This window comes from Papilio machaon, chromosome 3, assembly GCF_912999745.1.
Source record: "Papilio machaon chromosome 3, ilPapMach1.1, whole genome shotgun sequence".
Lineage (NCBI taxonomy): Eukaryota > Metazoa > Arthropoda > Insecta > Lepidoptera > Papilionidae > Papilio > Papilio machaon.
In genome coordinates, this window is record NC_059988.1 from 9,506,431 (window position 1) to 9,524,128 (window position 17,698).

The 17,698-nt window shown below is 31.5% G+C and overlaps 3 protein-coding genes across 3 annotated transcripts; 1 reads left to right on the forward strand and 2 right to left on the reverse strand.

The window, feature by feature from the left end:
* Positions 1 to 558: 558 nt before the first annotated feature.
* LOC106711948 lies at positions 559 to 4,025 on the reverse strand. The gene is made up of 8 exons (XM_014504383.2): positions 3,788 to 4,025; positions 3,348 to 3,644; positions 2,753 to 2,917; positions 2,165 to 2,253; positions 1,948 to 2,067; positions 1,670 to 1,771; positions 1,295 to 1,364; positions 559 to 837 (listed from the first exon to the last, which is right to left on the reverse strand). The coding sequence occupies exons 1-8, from the start codon at positions 3,908 to 3,910 to the stop codon at positions 661 to 663; spliced, it is 1,143 nt and encodes a 380-aa protein (XP_014359869.2). The 5' UTR covers positions 3,911 to 4,025; the 3' UTR covers positions 559 to 660.
* Positions 4,026 to 4,296: 271 nt separating this feature from the next.
* Positions 4,297 to 6,774, forward strand: LOC106711978 (iron-sulfur protein NUBPL). Its single transcript, XM_045686461.1, has 5 exons — positions 4,297 to 4,513; positions 4,609 to 4,777; positions 4,998 to 5,163; positions 6,057 to 6,241; positions 6,377 to 6,774. Exons 1-5 carry the CDS (start codon positions 4,451 to 4,453, stop codon positions 6,748 to 6,750), a joined length of 957 nt encoding a protein of 318 aa, XP_045542417.1. The 5' UTR covers positions 4,297 to 4,450; the 3' UTR covers positions 6,751 to 6,774.
* A 1,356-nt stretch (positions 6,775 to 8,130) lies between these two features.
* Positions 8,131 to 17,558, reverse strand: LOC106711809 (surfeit locus protein 4 homolog). Its single transcript, XM_045686351.1, has 6 exons — positions 17,409 to 17,558; positions 15,538 to 15,699; positions 11,985 to 12,086; positions 11,130 to 11,360; positions 9,870 to 10,049; positions 8,131 to 8,431 (listed from the first exon to the last, which is right to left on the reverse strand). The coding sequence occupies exons 1-6, from the start codon at positions 17,457 to 17,459 to the stop codon at positions 8,345 to 8,347; spliced, it is 813 nt and encodes a 270-aa protein (XP_045542307.1). The 5' UTR covers positions 17,460 to 17,558; the 3' UTR covers positions 8,131 to 8,344.
* Between the last annotated feature and the right edge of the window lie 140 nt (positions 17,559 to 17,698).

Genomic DNA, 17,698 nt, shown 5'->3' on the forward strand with positions numbered 1-17,698 from the left:
CACGTCCACTATGTGTTTTGTGCCTATATAACACCTTATGACACTCGGGGGTATAGCTTCGAATAAAACCTCACTCGTCATAAACAGTCCAGTCGTACAAACTAACCACATTCATAAAAACAAACTTACATACGTGCGAAAAACGTTACCTTCTTCCTCAATTGTTTAGAAAGGAAGATTCTCTTGGACAAAATTGGCACTAAAACGCTATAAGCGTTGACAACTATATCTATTATTGTTACTTAGTAGTTGTAAGTCTACGATGTTAATAAATAAATAAAATTAAATAAAACACATATTTAATAACTGTTTATTGTATCATAATACATAACATCTATAAGCTAGACTACAAAGCAATAACGACACCTAATACTCAGAAAAAGATTGTCTCAACTAAAGCAAATAATCCGAACTTCGTGAGTTAAATATTAGAAATAATAACTAAATAACGACACAAAGTTGGTAAATCACGGAACCAAATATTTTTGAAAATACTTTGCAAATTATATGCAAAGTAATATTGTAATAAATACTAACTACATTACACATACTACGACATAAAATATAACGTAGTGATGCTTTCGACATTTTCGTTCGTTTCCATAATCGTACAATACTAATTCAACATATCACATTTATTGATTTTATATTAAAAATCATCTATTCAAGAACTTTAAATGGCAACACTGTCATATCTGTTGTGCCTGACGATGAGCTGAAATATGGTGACACATCGGAGAGATAATTTCTAGGAATAAGTCCAATGAGTAAAGCAATTTTTGCTGCAATCGGAGCCTTTTCTTCATCATCAATAATTGTATCTTGATCTGGCATTACCTGTTATTAATAAAATTAAAATCAGACACAACAGCATTAGTGGAATTTAATAGAAATATTATAAACTAGCTTTTACCCGCGACTCCGTCCGCGCGGAGTAAAAAATAGAAAACGGGGTAAAAATTATCCTATGTCCGTTTCCTGGTTCTAAGCTACCTGCCCACCAATTTTCAGTCAAATCGATTCAGCCGTTCTTGAGTTATAAATAGTGTAACTAACACGACTTTCTTTTATATATATACTAGCTTTTACCCGCGACTCCGTCCGCGCGGAATAAAAAAAAAAAAAAAAAGAAAACGGGGTAAATATTATCCTATGTCCTATTCCTGGTTCTAAGCTACCTGCCCACCAATTTTCAGTCAAATCGATTCAGCCGTTCTTGAGTTATAAATGGTGTAACTAACACAACTTTCTTTTATATATATAGATAGATATAAGATTGGTAACAAATTATTACCTTGTCGGCTACATGCTTCTGAATAAGCCCATCTCCTGCTACATAGAATGTTGAGAAACCATCATACCACCTGTACAAGTAATAACAAATAAAAATTCAAGTAAGCATAACTATTTATTAAATTGGATTGCAATATTTATTGAGTAAAATAATTATTTTTATAATTTACTAGCTGTCGCCCGCGACTCCGTCCGCGCGCAGTTAAAAAAAACTTAATAGCAGTATGAAAAATAGATGTTGGCCGATTCTCAGACCTACTCAATATGCTCACAAAATTTCATGCGAATCGGTCAAGCCGTTTCGGAGGAGTTTAACCACAAACACTGCAACACGAGAATTTTATATGTAAGATTTTGTTAATAATGCTAAACTTACATCTCTTGATCCTTGAATGCTGCTTTCAAATCCCATAGTTTGTATCTCCAGAACATAAAGAATACTTTCAGACCCGATATACCACGGATACGCCATCTCATTCTGCAATATAGTATGCTTTTTTTTAAACAAATCAGGTATCTTATGAAAAAAAAAATAATTTTATGTGATGAATGGATGTTTGAAGGTATCTCTGGAACGTCTCAATGGATCTTGATGATATTTGGCACAAATATAGAACATAGTCCGGAAGAACACATAAACTACTTATAACTTACTTAATAGAGGAATCCTCAGGGTGTGCTGTTATTTTTAAAACTTCAAAATTAACATATGCAAACTTAAGATGGCCAACCGTACGCAGAAGTGCTATCTGCTTCACATAATGAAATAAACCCCTGAAAACATAAATCTTTGTATTATTATAATTTGACATTTCCTTAAAAAAATTACTTTAATAGTAGAAATAGTAAATGAATTATTTTGTCAACTTACACTGTGGTTTTTCCTCTGATGTTGTTAACAAAAATCACATTTGGATGATAAATGGAGTAATCCAACGGTTTGACAAAAAGATTTGGCATCTGAAAGTATATTAATGGCAAACATTTTAAAAGTAAAATGAAATCCATGTATATAAACATTAATGGGAAAAGACGTCACACAAAGAATTATTTTTTGGAATATAAAAAAAAAAATCTTTTTTTGTGTGTAAGTAGAAAAAAATAAAACTAGTATAGTTTTTATTCTAAACTAGCTTTTACCCGCGACATCGTCCGCGCGTAATAAAAAAAAATGCACACAAGATAAAAAACTATGTCTGTCGCCTAGTTCTAAGCTACCTCCCTATCAATTTTCAGCTAAATCAGTTTGACCGATCTTGAGTTATAAATAGTGTAACTAACACGACTTTCTTTTATATATATAGAAGATTTAAAAATTTTCAGCAATATTTTTATATTTAAAAGTTAATACCAACAATACTGTATACATAAAAAAAAAACATGTTGTAACACTACCTTGATATAAAACTCTGAGTGTTCTAGAGTAAATAAAAAATTAGTAATTGTATTGTGAACTTACAGTTGTGGAGAGCACATTGAAGACTTTAGTCAGCTGCTCCTCACTGGGTTTCCCATCTCTGTTCCCCTCACTGGTAGATTGTGCTTTTGTCATCGATGTGGTTGTTGCTGCGCAGTATGCCACCGCATCTCTCTCAAACTCAGAATAGCATGTTGGTTCTACATCCTGAATAAAATTGTACATAGAAGTAAATGGATAAGATACTAAGATTATATATGAATTAAGATGACATGTTCTAAGATATATTAATAAAAATAAAATGGCTACACTCACATACACATTTGGTTGGCACATTTTTGTTCCAATTGGAGGCTCTGCTTCAGGGTGATTGGTACTAGTATTATCTCACAGTTGTGGCCAATCTCTCATGAAGGTTCCACTCTCACCCTGAAGAAGAGCCCCCAATGAGCTTAAAACTTGTTGGTACTGACTACAGATGAAGTATGTGTTTGTGTGTGTGTGTGTAGCTATTTTAATTTAATCACATTGATGTCTCATAAAATTTAAACTGTTTTGGGTATATTAGTACATATTATTTCTGGTAGTAAACTACTGTATAAAGTTACATGTATTATTTTAAAATGATTAAACTCACCTCATTGTATTTACTAAAATCTATATTGTTTAAGCTATATGGTAAATCATTAAAGTTATATGGGATAGCTCTCTGCTCTATATAATCATCAGAGGTCAAAGCAAATGATTTCATTCCTAAACAATCATTGTCTATTTCATAACCAACTCTTTTAACATCTGTATTAATCGCCTCGAGCTGTGTAGAGCTTTTTAGAGACAGTACAAAATTTGCCGAGGCAGGATCAAAATGATCGTTGGTTTCTGTTACACACTTCACCGCATGTTGGCAGCTGGAGATGCGGCGACGATCCAAGAACTAAAAAGAAGTACGTTTTTGCTGTCAGTTCGAGGTCACTTATAACCAAAGAACAGAGTCAAATAGTGGGAATTTGTTTAATTGTACTAAGTTTGAATCGAAATTAAGTATTCACTGAACTTAAAATGCTAACAAATACTAACGTCCTCCAAAAATTCTGTGCGCAATGGTATTTTTCGGGACAAGCGGTTGGAATGATTTCTTGTTGAAAAGATGCCATTTATAGGTAAAACCTTGTTTGTAATTGTACGCAAGCAAATAGCCATTTTTATACAATTAGTAACAACTTATTATTCCTAGGTAAATTCACGAAATACTCGCTCTGGCAAAATACATCGTCGAAAAATATAGAAAAGAGCCGCACTTGACAACTTGATTTTTAATTTTTAATAGAGTACTAAGACACTGACATTTTGACTTTACGACTAAGAAATATTGTAAAATATTTTATTGTGCTAAGAAATTTTTTGAAATATTGCATACTTAAATAAAGTTAATAAATTATTGATTGTCAACATACACCTAGTTCAGAAAAATAAGATGTCGGATTTTCTTTGCGGAAATTGGTTTTAAAAATTAACTCGCTTGGCTGTACGATTGATTACTTGCCATTGCGCAACTCAATGTCAGAAAATGTCGAAAGCGAAAATCAAATTGGCTTTCGTTTGACATTGACATTAGAGTTTTGCGAAGCGAAATAAGTACGTTTGCTTAATTATTGTACTGTATTGTGAATTTCGATACTTAAAATAGTAACTGACATAGTACAAATAAAAAAATAATTAAAAACACATAGAATCTTCAAGATGAATCTGCAAAGAATGATATACAAAGTTTGCGGGCAGCCTTTAGTAACGAACACAAAAAATGTAAGTTATTCTTTTAAATTAATCGCATAAATGTTGTTAGGATACAAATCGTTCCTAAGAGAGATCGTTTCATAATGTAATAAATGTAATTGCAGGTGTTCCCTGTTTTATCCATTCGGTTAAAACACGATAAAAATGATCTAGAAGAACACAAAAAGAAAGTAATGGCACGAGGTTTGCCGGAGAAAAAACCCTTGCCTGGTGTTAAAAGTATCATTCTTGTTGCATCTGGTAAAGGAGGGGTCGGTAAAACAACTACTGCTGGTATGTATGTAGAAATGGAAGAAACAATTAAATTTTAAAAATATACAAAACTCCATTCACAAACAAACTTAAAATATCTTGTGATGATAGTCCCTCTTTTTATATTGATTTAAGTTGATAAAATGTTAATTGGATTTATTTATGTTATTATAATTTTATATATACAAATATGTTGTGTTAATAAAAGTATATCTTTTAAATACATTGAATTGCTTTTCAGTAAATTTAGCATGTGCAATGAAGGTGATAGAACCGGACAAAGAGATAGGTCTGTTAGATGCTGATGTGTTTGGACCATCTGTACCTCTTATGATGAACATTAGCGGGGAGCCTATGCTGAATGATAACCATCTCATTGAACCCCTGCTAAACTACGGAGTTAAATGGTATAATTGTTTATTTCTATATAAACAAGTATAGTTATTTAGGATAATTCACAATCACTGCGATTGTTTTGCTACACACAGTGATTCCACAAGCAAGCATATCCCCACCTTAAATTCCCACAATACATATTTAACTTCAAATATTCATGGTTTTTACTAATATACTGTTCGTAAGAAACGGGATTCTTACCTTGAGCTCCCGATATTTCGGCACAGTTGCATGCGCCATGTTCACGGGTTGACTGGTGTTGTTAAATTTGGTGGTGGTGTTGAATATCGGGAGCTCAAACAGCCTAATCGTGGTAAGAATCCCGTTTGTTACGAACAGTATATTAATACATATTCAGTTACTCTAGTATTGTAAATGTCCATGGGCATTAATAATTACCTCCGTGTTCCCATTGCTCGTTTTTATATGTAAAATATATATAAATTCAAATACTCTAGGCAGTTAATCTAGTTTAGTAAAGATAAATATAGCATCAATTTCTTTGTTATATGTATGCAAATGCATGCAGACCTTCAAATTGTAGTTGGAGTAAGAAATAGTAAAAAAAATATTACAATGTCAAAAGCACATTTTTTACAGCCATTTTATAAAAACTTCAACATTCTTAGGTCATTCCATTGCTACAATGACAATAAAACATTTTTCATCAGTACTCTTTTTTTACATGAAAGTTAAAATATTAATCAATGTCAGCCTTTTTGTGTCCATTGCTAAAGATAGGCCTTCTTCAGTATGTGATCCTCTGACTACATGCCATGCGCAAGCCAAGTCATTGGTCCACCTGGAGGGAGCGTTTTCATCAAAAACCATTCCTCGCTGCTCTGACACTACTTAATTATCAATGTGCGAAGTAATTTAAAGTTCTATGTAACTTGTTTTTCAGTATGTCAATGGGTTTATTAGTGTCCGGTGAGAATGCGGTGGTGTGGCGCGGACTGATGGTAATGCAAGCTTTGGACAGGTTGACCAGACACGTGGCATGGGGCCCCCTAGACTGTCTCGTTGTCGATACGCCGCCAGGCACGGGAGACACGCATTTGTCACTTGCACAGAACTTGCCAATAGATGGTAAGTTTTAAGATGCCCTAAGTTTCTATTAATATAGTACAGTAGATTATACACTGATAAGGTTTAATTTCAGTAAATAATTTGACATCTTCATGTACTCAAGGCTTTGAGTCTATTAATTTTCTTTTTCTCTAGGTGCAATCGTTGTAACAACACCTCAGTCTGCTGCACTACAAGTCACCAAACGTGGTGTTAATATGTTTGAAAAGCTAAAAGTTCCTATCATAGGATTAGTGGAGAACATGTCCCATGCAATGTGTACAAAATGCGGGACAAAGAACTTTATATTCGGCAACGAAACAAAGAAGACTGCAAACGAAATGGGCTTGGATATTATAGAGAGCTTTGAAGTTGATGCCAATATGTCGGAGTGCATAAATAGTGGTAAGCCAGCGATATACGCTTTGCCCGATAGCATACATGCGGAGAAATATAGGCGATTAGCCAACAGAGTGTTCAAATACATATCGGATAAGGATATAACTCATGCCAAAGCCAAGGAACAGTAGATTGCACAAAACATTTACAAGTAGTTGTTGGATTTTATTTATTTTTAAATATTTTACAAATATATCTGTTATATAAAAGATGTTCGTTTCACTTATAAAATAACATCGTGGCATATATTTGATATTCTCTCTATTCAATATGATGATGAAATAAAACATAAATTGAAGATTTTTAACATTTATTTCGTTTAGGAATTTGACTCGTCACGACCAAATTGTGTTTATAAAATAAAAAAAAATTACTATAAAAATATTGTCTTTAGAAATAATTTTTTTAATAAAAAAAAAGCAACTAGTTTATTACAATGGATGACAAAATTAAGCACATTGAACCAGAGACTATAAATCTACTCTATATTTGTTAAAAAAGGTACTATTTAGATATTTAGTCTGTGAAGAAAAGTTGTCAGTCATCAGAAGAACATTTTTACCCTCTAAAAGTTTTGGAATGTCCATATGAATGAATCATAAGGAAACAAGATAAAGATTTTATAATCTGTAATCTGTCAGATACACTTACACCTAGAGATGTAAATATCTATATATATAAACGAAAGTCGTGTTAGTTACACTATTTATAACTCAAGAACGGCTGAATCGATTTGACTGAAAATTGATGGGCAGGTAGCTTAGAACCAGGAAAAGGACATAGGATAAGTTTTACCCCGTTTTCTATTTTTTATTCCGCGCGGACGGAGTCGCGGGTAAAAGCTAGTCACTGATAAATATAAAAAATATACATATTTTGTCATATTTCTAAATTGACCATTTTCAATACATACATTAATACATATATATTTTAATGACAACAATAAATATAGTATAAGTCAGTCAAATCAAAACTTTTCAGTCACAAATGTGTGCTTAGCAATTTTATTTTGAACTTATCACCAATTGTCATATTTGTAAGGGGAAAATTTGTCAAAAGTTATCATAAATACAGAATTTGTTTATATAAAAAATTATAAAACTATTTTGCTTGGAAGAATCGTTATTAAATAAGATAATACGACTTTTAAAATTTTTGATACGTTTTCAAAAAATAATAAATTGTCCATGGTGTGAGTGCAAAATTTTAATGTTTGTAAATTTATTATTTAAGAATTTAAACGATTTTATATGTGTATACATATTTATAAATTGCATTTGATATATAAACCATTGAATAAATACATCATTTAATTGTAACGTAAAAAAAAACTTACTTTTAGGTATGAAATTAAAATGTACACAAATCATTAGCATTTTTTTATTTACAAATAAATGTCCAATTGCGTTACAAAAATATATAAACAATGTATACACATAGAAAATCCAATTATTTAATAATCATAATTTTAATAAACAAATATGTACGAGACATTAAACAAGAACAATTTATAAATCAAAGGAAACATTGTGCTTACATTACAATAGTGCAATCAATATATATAATTTATTCAAATATATATGAAGCAGTCGTACAACAAACTGCTGTATATTTCTCGTATTTACACAACACCAGAGAATCATCATCAGTAGAGCCACGGCACCAAATAACAACCTTATATATTATATCAAAAGTTATTGCACTGAGCTCCTGTAGTGTACAAATCTACCACTTTTTCTTATGTTCATCCATACTGACACCACCTGGCCCCAAATACACTATCATCAGGAGACCTCCGATAACTGATAGAGTCTGGAAACCAAGCATTTCAATTAATGAAATATAAAATATTTATATGTAAGTTCAAACAAAACAAAAAGGAAAACAAAGTGTGGGAAGACAAAAAAACAGATGGGTCGATGATCATAATGACTGCTGTAACAAGTTGGATGCAAGAACAGAGAAAAATGGAAGAGGATGGAGGAGGCTTTTACCCAATAAGGGGGCGTCCATAAATTACGTGAGGTGTTTTTTTTAATTTTCTGCCCCTCCCTCCCCCCCTGGTGAGATGTCGTGAGATTTTATTCAACCCCCTCCCCCATCTCCCAATCTCACGTGAGATTTTTCAAAATGTGAGTTTCTTACGTAAACGCGTTGGATTGTCATTGTAAAAAGAAAAAAACAAATTTGCTTCGTGCTTTTATTTACGACTAGTTATGACTAGTAATCAATGTTGCTGAGAGTTTAATTATAAGTGTAATTAAAATTTAACAATAGAATACTTAAATCGTAACTACTTAGATTAAAAAAGAGTATCTACTCTAATTCAGTCCATGGAGAATCATGCACGGTCTCAAGAGAGACTATTGGAACCAACATGTCCATATGATTTTCAGTAAAATCATCTGATCCTTTAACTTCGTTCTGATCTAGCCACTCTAAGCCATTGGCACTTGCACAAAGTTTTCTTTTCAAGTCCAAATAAACTTTTTTATTACTGTTAAATAAAATTTTCTCTCAGTGTATAAAACAAATATGGTGGTTTGACAGTAAGTAAATGTATAACGTCGAAGTATGAATGAAATTATTTTCTATTGAACGAATTAGTGAATGATCTTTATCGTATTACGATTACGCTTAAGATTAAATCTTATGCATGTACAATCTGGATTAAATGGACCAAAATAGTATAATTTTTTTTTTGTTTCAATCAGAAAAAAAATTGCGTGATATTTGCCGAGACCCCCCCTCCCTCCAACGTAAGATTAGATGAGATTTGACTCGACCCCCTCCCCCCCTTAAACACCTCACGTAATTTATGGACGCCCCCTAAGGGGCCACATAACAAAACACACAAACTAGTTTATATAATCTGTTTTATAATTATTGCATTGTTAAGTGGAAAATAAAGCTTAAATAAAATAAAAAAAATATTAGTTCAAATATAATATAAACATCATAGAGCACACATAAAATTTCTCCTTCAAATATTTGAATGATAATCTGTAGTACTTTGTCACAAATGTCAAACTAAACTACTACTAAACCGAAACTGTCCCTATAGTAGTACAGTTAGTGTTGTACAGTTTAGTTCATTATTTCTTGACATTAATTCAATTGTATCCATCAAAAAAAAATGCTGTTATCAATGGTTCCATCAAAATTAAAATAGAACGCCTATCGTTTATATGCAAAAAAAAACAAATACAATTTATGGTTCACTTCAAAACAAGTCATATAAAGTACATACCTGGAAGAAGTCATATTTGAGGAAATCTCTGAGTGGCTTGTAGGAAGGTACCGCCCACCACGCGTTGTGGTACAAGTTGAGCACGGTGAGTACCAGCACTAGCATCAGTGCAGACAGTTTTGTGCGGTACCCCACTGTCACCAGGATCATCAGGATGCTGCCCAGCAAGTCTTGGATTATCTGCAACAACCGATACTGAATTTATCTCTTTGTAAAACAAAAGACTTACCAAACTGACACAAAAAAAGGGTAACTTTTTTGTCATACGGGTTGAAATATGAAGTGATGAAGTATTCTAGTGTCGTGAAATTCGTAAGAAAAATGATGCAATTGAAAATGAATGTCTCTTTGAATAAAGTAAGATTATCTTTTTTAAGTTTTGTCAGCAGTTTGTTTAATACAGTTGCTCAAAAAGTGGCGTATTGCAGGGACGTATAGCGTTCAGAATGTGGGCTATTATATACTCAAGCTTTTTCTTTATTTTATCCGAACTCGTGCGTTCTCAATCAATGATATAAAAATAAATTTATAACTTATATATTTACTATTCAATAAATATTCTCATTATATAAATATCATGTTTGTCGAATAATATGTGCATACATAATTCATAAAATGTAAATAGAGACGCCCATGCCATTATTTACGTACCAATGAACATTAAAAATGTCAATTGGTATTATTCCGGAACAATAAACTTCTAGATGTTTATTTATAAATACCCATCCCATATACGTCACAAATTTATTTCTGTACTTCATATTTTATACTAGCTTTTACCCGCGACTTCGTCCGCGCGAATAAAAAAAAATGCACACAAAATAAAAAAGTTCCTATGTCCGTCTCCTAGTTCTAAGCTACCTCCCCATCAATTTTCAGGTTAATCAGTTCGACCGATCTTGAGTTATAAATAGTGTAACTAACACGACTTTCTTTTATATATATAGATAATAAGATTACGACAAATATAGAACCATTATTTATCCTTCTCTGAAAGAAATTGAGACCACAACTTGTTTTATGTGAATGTTTTGTAAATGTGAACTCACAGTATAACTGATGAACGTGAATTATACAATGTCGACATCAAATTAGGCAAAAGAAGACAAAATTGAACACATAATGAGTAGGAGTTATAGAGCGTCCGTGGCGCAGTTGATAAGCGCTTAATCGAACTGAACCGAAAGCTCTACGTTCGACATCTATATGAGCTGACGACGGACATTAGGAGCAAAAAGACATAACGTGTCGTTATCTCACCTGCAAGAAGGACACCTCGAACCTAAGTAAGGTGATGAACATGAAGGCGAGTAGTATGCGTCCGGCGAGTTGTAAGTACGTCTTAGGCTTGTTCTCGCCGAGGCTAGGGACGCCCGCAAACAGGCTGCGCCCCTCCGCGCGCGCCTCCGCCAGCACCAGCAGTAGGGCTCCGATCAGTGCCAGGTTACGTAGAAGGAACTGCATGTCCCACAGTATACTGTATGCGAATGTCTGAAATATTTTTTGGTTTTATTTAACATTTTTAACGAAAGCTTGAGACCTTTTCCCTGCATTTTAAGTGCGAATAAAGACTGGTTGTAGCGTCAATAAGTTAACAATACACTGGTTATTTATAGAAGTAAAAGTTTTTAATGAATTACAAGTTTTACATTTGTTTGTGTAGCCGATAATGGTAGAATTCATTCACAGAAGTTTACGGGAGATAAAATCGAAACTTGACCTTGTAATAGAAAACGTGGTAGACGATATTTATAAGTTGAACGACCGTACCGAAGGGCGCAGTCGTTGGAACGTATTTACAAATCTGTTTATATAGAGTTTAATGCGCATTTGGCTTGACCGATCTCAACGACATTTGACTCGCATACAGTAAATGCGCGCCAAGAACGCATCAGTGGAAAAATCAAAGGTGTAGTAATTTATATTCACAGACAGACCGATATAAATTTAATTTAAATTTATAACATATATAACTGGATTAGCGAATCTATCCAAGTATCTTTCTTATCTATCCATCTATCTTTTACATGTAGAAAAAACAACCAGTTATTCATTCGCACATATTCAGTATAGCAATGGTGTATGACATTAATGTGTTGAATAGTAAATAATGACCTGCAGTACGACAATGAAGAACAATATGCCACAAGCGATGTCAACCTTCAGCCTGCCGAGTACCATCACGCATCCTCCAAGCTGACCTACTAAATTTACTATCTGAAAACAAAACAAATAGTCATTTTAATCTACACCAATCAACTTGCATTACTTGAAATAATTTCGTTTACAATATATTTTGATTTTTCAAATGTTTACTTCCTTAACATGTTCAGTACTTTCATCACATAGTAACATGGAATTTATTAAAAGTTATGAAATAAAAAAGATTAATTACGACAAAGTACATATTAGTCAAAGAAGTAGTCTTACAAACTTTTTACATCTTACTTTGTACTAATATTATAAATGCGAATGTTTAGATGGATGGATGGATGTTTGTTTGAAGGTATCTCCGGAACGGCTGAACAAATCTTGATGAAATTTGGTACAGATGTAGAACATAGTCTGGAAGAACACATAGGCTACTTATTATGATTTTTTTAATTCCGCGCAGACTGAGTCGCGGGCGATAGCTAGTTTCATTATAAGTCGAAGTAAAAAACCGGCAAAGGCCCGCAAATTTTATTCGAATCACTCGCGTGACGCGTAAGTGAAATTGATGAGCGGGCCACATTCACTTTCGTTGACACAGTCGCCTCGACCTACATACTACCTAGATCTTACATACAAATATGTTGCCGTCAGTGAGACGACTTTTAAAATTATTAATTAATTAAAATGCTACAAAAATAAGTAAGAGACATTTTATAAAGTTCTGGGCCGATGAACTCTAAAATGATTTTCATCAAATCACACCAATTTGTTTCTTAATAGCGACAAAAAGGCGCTTCCAAATGCTGGCATAAAACAAGATTGTTTTTATTTTGCTTAGAAAAAATAAACTAGTCATCTTATGTCATTAACCGTGGGCTTCTGACATCAAATTACTCTATAAAACATATCGTCATCCCTGTCATTATCTTTGACAAAAAAAGAGATAACGATATGTTTTAAACGGAGATTTTAGTTTCGGAAACATAAGGTAAAATAAGATGTACACATGAATAGGGGTTTTGTAATTTTATATATTATATGTGAAATATCAAGAAAAAAATTGTCATTTAAGTGACTGAAACTGATGATAAATCACGAACGCAAATTACGAAATATTAATAATAATGTAGTAAGCACTAAAATTAAAAAAAATTCACGACAAAACGTTGCAATTGATCAAATAAAAATGATATTCGTAATTTTACATAATTTTATTGCTTGCAATAAAGCAGTACCTACTGGAATTAACTATTTCAGTAAGGTACTTAAGCTTTTAACACACTATTGAAGTAGGTAAACAGACATTGCCTTTTACAACTGAAACAAACTTTCTTTGCAGCGCTTTCTTCACTCATACTTTCTACATTAACAATCTGCCAAACTTTAATGAATACTAAATATTTCATTATATTGTACAAAACACTTTTTCTCTACAAAACCTCACGAAAGCGAAATTAAAAGTAAATACAAGTAAACATAACTCTATCAATTATAATACTTTAACCTTGTTTTAGTGACTAAATTATTTTTTATAGGAACAGTAATATGGTCAAGGTAAAAAAAAACGTTAAAAATATGCAAATCCACCAATAAAGTATTGTATTGTTCATTGTATGCTAAATTATATATTAAATCAGGAACATCAATTACCAAAGTCAATAACAAACATATATTTACATATAAACAGTATATATTTATTTTATGTGACAGTAAATCTAGGAAGCAAATCATTTAAGTGTAAAGAAAACAACTTGAAGACGAGAATGCAATCTTCCCCAATGATAAACCATTCACTTTCTAAAATACATTTGAAGAAACAAAACAAATATATCTCAAAGGAAGCATGCATTTTTTCAGTACAAAATGCCTATATATCTCTGTTCCATATCTCATTCAGACCCTTTCAGCTATTCCTAAAACCATTCAAAATTTCGTATTTATCTATCTTATATATATAAAAGAAAGTCGTGTTAGTTACACTATTTATAACTCAAGATTGGTCGAACTGATTTAGCTGAAAATTGATGGGGAGGTAGCTTAGAACTAGGAGACGGACATAAGAACTTTTTTTATCTTGTGTGCATTTTTTTTTATTCCGCACGGACGGAGTCGCGGGTAAAAGCTAGTTAATATTAAAATAAGAAAGAAATAAGATAAAATCAATTTCTCTAACGCCCACAGACTATCAATTTACAGTAGCATAACGAAATATTGGATATTACGTGAGATTGCTGCCCTTGTTCGGTAGCAGACATGTTCAAGCGACAACCAGTTTGTAGCCGCGCTGCGGTTCGACCACGTATCTTAACACAACGCGATTACTCAACCATTTACATAATGATTGTAATACATTTCTACCATCCAATTTGATAAACTAATACCCAATATATTACATAGAAAATCGAATTTGTATATATACTAGCTGTCCCAGCGACACCATCCGCGCGGAGTTAAAAAAAACGTAATAGCCTATGTGTTCTTCCAATCTATGATCCACATCTATGCCAAATTTCATCAAGATCCATACAGCCATTCTGGAGATAGCTTCAAACAAACATCCATCGAAACATTAGCATTTATAATATTAGTAAGACGTAAAGTAAAAAAAATGTGGTAGGCATAGAAATAATACAAATATTAAATTGAATCTAATAACTTAAAAATGTAGACTATTAAGATTTTAAAAGCATCTATTGGTATACAATGAACATATATACTAAACTTATTTAAATTCTGTAGTTGCAGTAGTATAATAAGGAAAAGTAGAACTGCATATCATTGTTAAATATATTCACTTTAAAATATAGTAACTTGTGTGTACATATTTTAATGAGATGATAAGAAATAAGGACGATGCCTTGAATATGTTTCAATATTTTTCAATGTGTTACCAACACAAAAAATATAGAACAATTGTTACTAAAAAACCTATATTATAATGTAAATTTAAGAGCTCCTTATAAGAACAGATAAAATTCATAAAAAGTTAAAAATTACATAACTTTATAATAAATTGAAGCTATTAGTAGCTATGTAATGTTTGAAAAACATCTATTCATTATAACTTGCAACATAATGTAATAGCAAAGTCACTCTTGTTATGTTACTATACATAAAAACTACTTCTCATCTCATTTGTATTATTTGTTAAGTAATTCACAGTTAAACTAATACAATCAAACTTGGATAAGAAAGAAATCACAATATGCGACTGTTGCTGTCTGGTCCCGATAAACAATAAGAATAATCGAGAAGAAAAATATTGCATTCTTTTGGACTCTTCCTTATCCAGGTTGACCTGACTTTGTGTAAATGATATTAAAATAAACTTAATGGACATCTTACCAATTCATTTATATGGATCAATCAAAAGGTCACAAAGGTTATTTGAACAGAAATTATTTAAGATACTTCAATGTATTCGTTAGATGGTCCAATTTACTATATGTAGCCTATCTAAACTCTTGTTAGTGCTAAGTATAGATTGAAAAAAACATATAAAAATATAACTCACAACAAACATGGTTGCAAGGAACTTGCCGCAACCCCATGAGATGTCCATGTAATCTCTCTGCTCTGACCACTGGAACCACATCCGGAGGCCGTCCTCCAGGAATGTGGATATGAGACATAGTCGTGCAACTGTTGGTAACACATTCTTGCCCTTACGTATAACCTGCATAGAAAAACAAATTGTTATTATTTCATTTGAAAATAAAATCTGCAATCTGACCTGTAATTTTACCAATGTAAACAAAAAATTGTCTCATATAAGTTACTCTTAACGGTTCAAATCTAGAGAGTTCTCCGAAAGTTGGTTTTTTTGACTAAACAGTCTGGGTAACCTCAAGAAGGATATGAGGACAAACATTATAAAAAAAAAGTGATTTTGAGAAATCCATATTAAATAAGGAATAGGACTATTAAATGACTGAGAAAATCATACATAACATAATTCCATGTCTGCTTACAATATCATTACATTATAGAATTCTTTTATATATGTAAATTAAATGACTACCAATTACAACAGTAGACATCTGATAACAACATTGTTATCTAAAACAAAATTAAATTCATGCTTACATTTCAAAAGCTATAATAAATTATTGTAATGATAACTTACATAATATATTATTACTAATCTTACTAATAAATATATTGATATTATAAAAGAAATAAAATAGTTTTACATATTATATGTTATAATAGTTTAATTATGTTTCATTTAAAAAAAATATATTAAAAAAGAATAACACAAATTCTACAGAAACAAAGGTTTTTTGCTTCTTTTATATCATTTTAAAAACAAGTTGCATACTTTATATAAATTTTTAATCTTTATTAACTTGTAACAATATTCTACTGAAAAGAAAAATTATATATTGTAGTATTATATAGAGCTCTTATGTCAAAGATATGACAACATCAATAAGTCCCGCGATCACAATGTGTCACAGATAGAAGAATCATGTACTTTAGAGCTTTTAGACTTCTTTAGATTATAATTTAACAAATAAAATGTTATAATAATTTAGTTCATTTTTTTCAATTTGGCCTACCTAAAAATTAAATTATATGGCCCTCTGCAAAATTGAGTTGGTCATCTCTGGTATAGAGCATTTAGAAGCAAGATTTTTGTCCACTTGTAAATAATAAATATAACCAATGTCACCTGGGGATAGTGGAGCTTCCTAACAGTGAAAGAAATGTTAAAATCACTTCATTAGTTTCAAAGACTATTCAATGCAAATAATCAAATCTTTCCTTTATATATAATTAGTATAGATTTGTATCAACAGCTGTTAGTGTTACAAAAGTAATTACTTATATTATATTATTTGAGTTTTCTGTATGGACATAAGCATAGTGTTAGTGTTTGAAAAGTGAAAGGATATTAAAGATAACAAGAAATCGAAATTAGATGAGGTTCTAATTTTATTTTCTTCTGAGTATTCACTTACTTAGAGATATTTAGATAATTTTATTGTTGATACTGTACTAAATGAGACATTAATGTATTTAGAATTAGATATAATTAACAAATATCTTATAAAATGATTTTTATGTTATTATTTAAGATAAAAATCAATTTGTAATATATTTGTTTCATAGCAGGAAAATGTTTAAGGAGATTTGAAGTTATAATACAAATATAAATACAACTAAAATTATAAAATAACTTATAACTAACATGTCAAATATGGGTATCTTTGTTGGCTCATTAGAAGAAATTAAGGCGAAATGGGAAATTATTAAATTTTAATCGAAAAATAAAATCACCAGTCCATCAACTTGTTCGGTGACGTGACATGTTAAATGTTAAGTACATTTCTAAATTTAAATTGCTATTCGATCCAACATGTAATTCAAATTAAATTTTACCTGATCTGCCACATCTTCCGCAGTGGACACATATTCATTTGGAATTTGCATTTTCACTATTAAGTCACAACACTATCACTAAACGAAATTTCACTGTCGTTGATCGTTGAACTTGTTGGTCGGCTCTCGAGTGACGTGTGGAAAGTTGGATTTACTTCCTGTAAAGCAAACTCCCAATAAAAATAAAAGTTCTTATAAAAGTAATGTTATCATCTTAAAATATGAAATAAAAAATAAAAAATTTTATGACATAAATTTTGCAGTTAAATATATCTCATTACAACATAAAA

What these genes read in the sequence shown, in the direction of transcription:
- LOC106711948 (XM_014504383.2), bottom strand. Translation starts at nt 3,910, where the DNA reads ATGGCTATTTGCTTGCGTACAATTACAAACAAGGTTTTACCTATAAAT. An exon ending in GCATTCAAGGATCAAGAGAT is followed by an intron (nt 1,365 to 1,669) that starts GTAAGTTTAGCA and finishes TTACTTGTACAG; the next exon opens with GTGGTATGATGGTTTCTCAA. An exon ending in AGAAGCATGTAGCCGACAAG is followed by an intron (nt 838 to 1,294) that starts GTAATAATTTGT and finishes TATTAATAACAG; the next exon opens with GTAATGCCAGATCAAGATAC.
- LOC106711978 (XM_045686461.1), top strand. Translation starts at nt 4,451, where the DNA reads ATGAATCTGCAAAGAATGATATACAAAGTTTGCGGGCAGCCTTTAGTA. An exon ending in TAGTAACGAACACAAAAAAT is followed by an intron (nt 4,514 to 4,608) that starts GTAAGTTATTCT and finishes ATGTAATTGCAG; the next exon opens with GTGTTCCCTGTTTTATCCAT. An exon ending in CTAAACTACGGAGTTAAATG is followed by an intron (nt 5,164 to 6,056) that starts GTATAATTGTTT and finishes CTTGTTTTTCAG; the next exon opens with TATGTCAATGGGTTTATTAG.
- LOC106711809 (XM_045686351.1), bottom strand. Translation starts at nt 17,459, where the DNA reads ATGCAAATTCCAAATGAATATGTGTCCACTGCGGAAGATGTGGCAGAT. An exon ending in CGGAAGATGTGGCAGATCAG is followed by an intron (nt 15,700 to 17,408) that starts GTAAAATTTAAT and finishes TTTTCTATGCAG; the next exon opens with GTTATACGTAAGGGCAAGAA. An exon ending in TCCTTGCAACCATGTTTGTT is followed by an intron (nt 12,087 to 15,537) that starts GTGAGTTATATT and finishes TTTTGTTTTCAG; the next exon opens with ATAGTAAATTTAGTAGGTCA.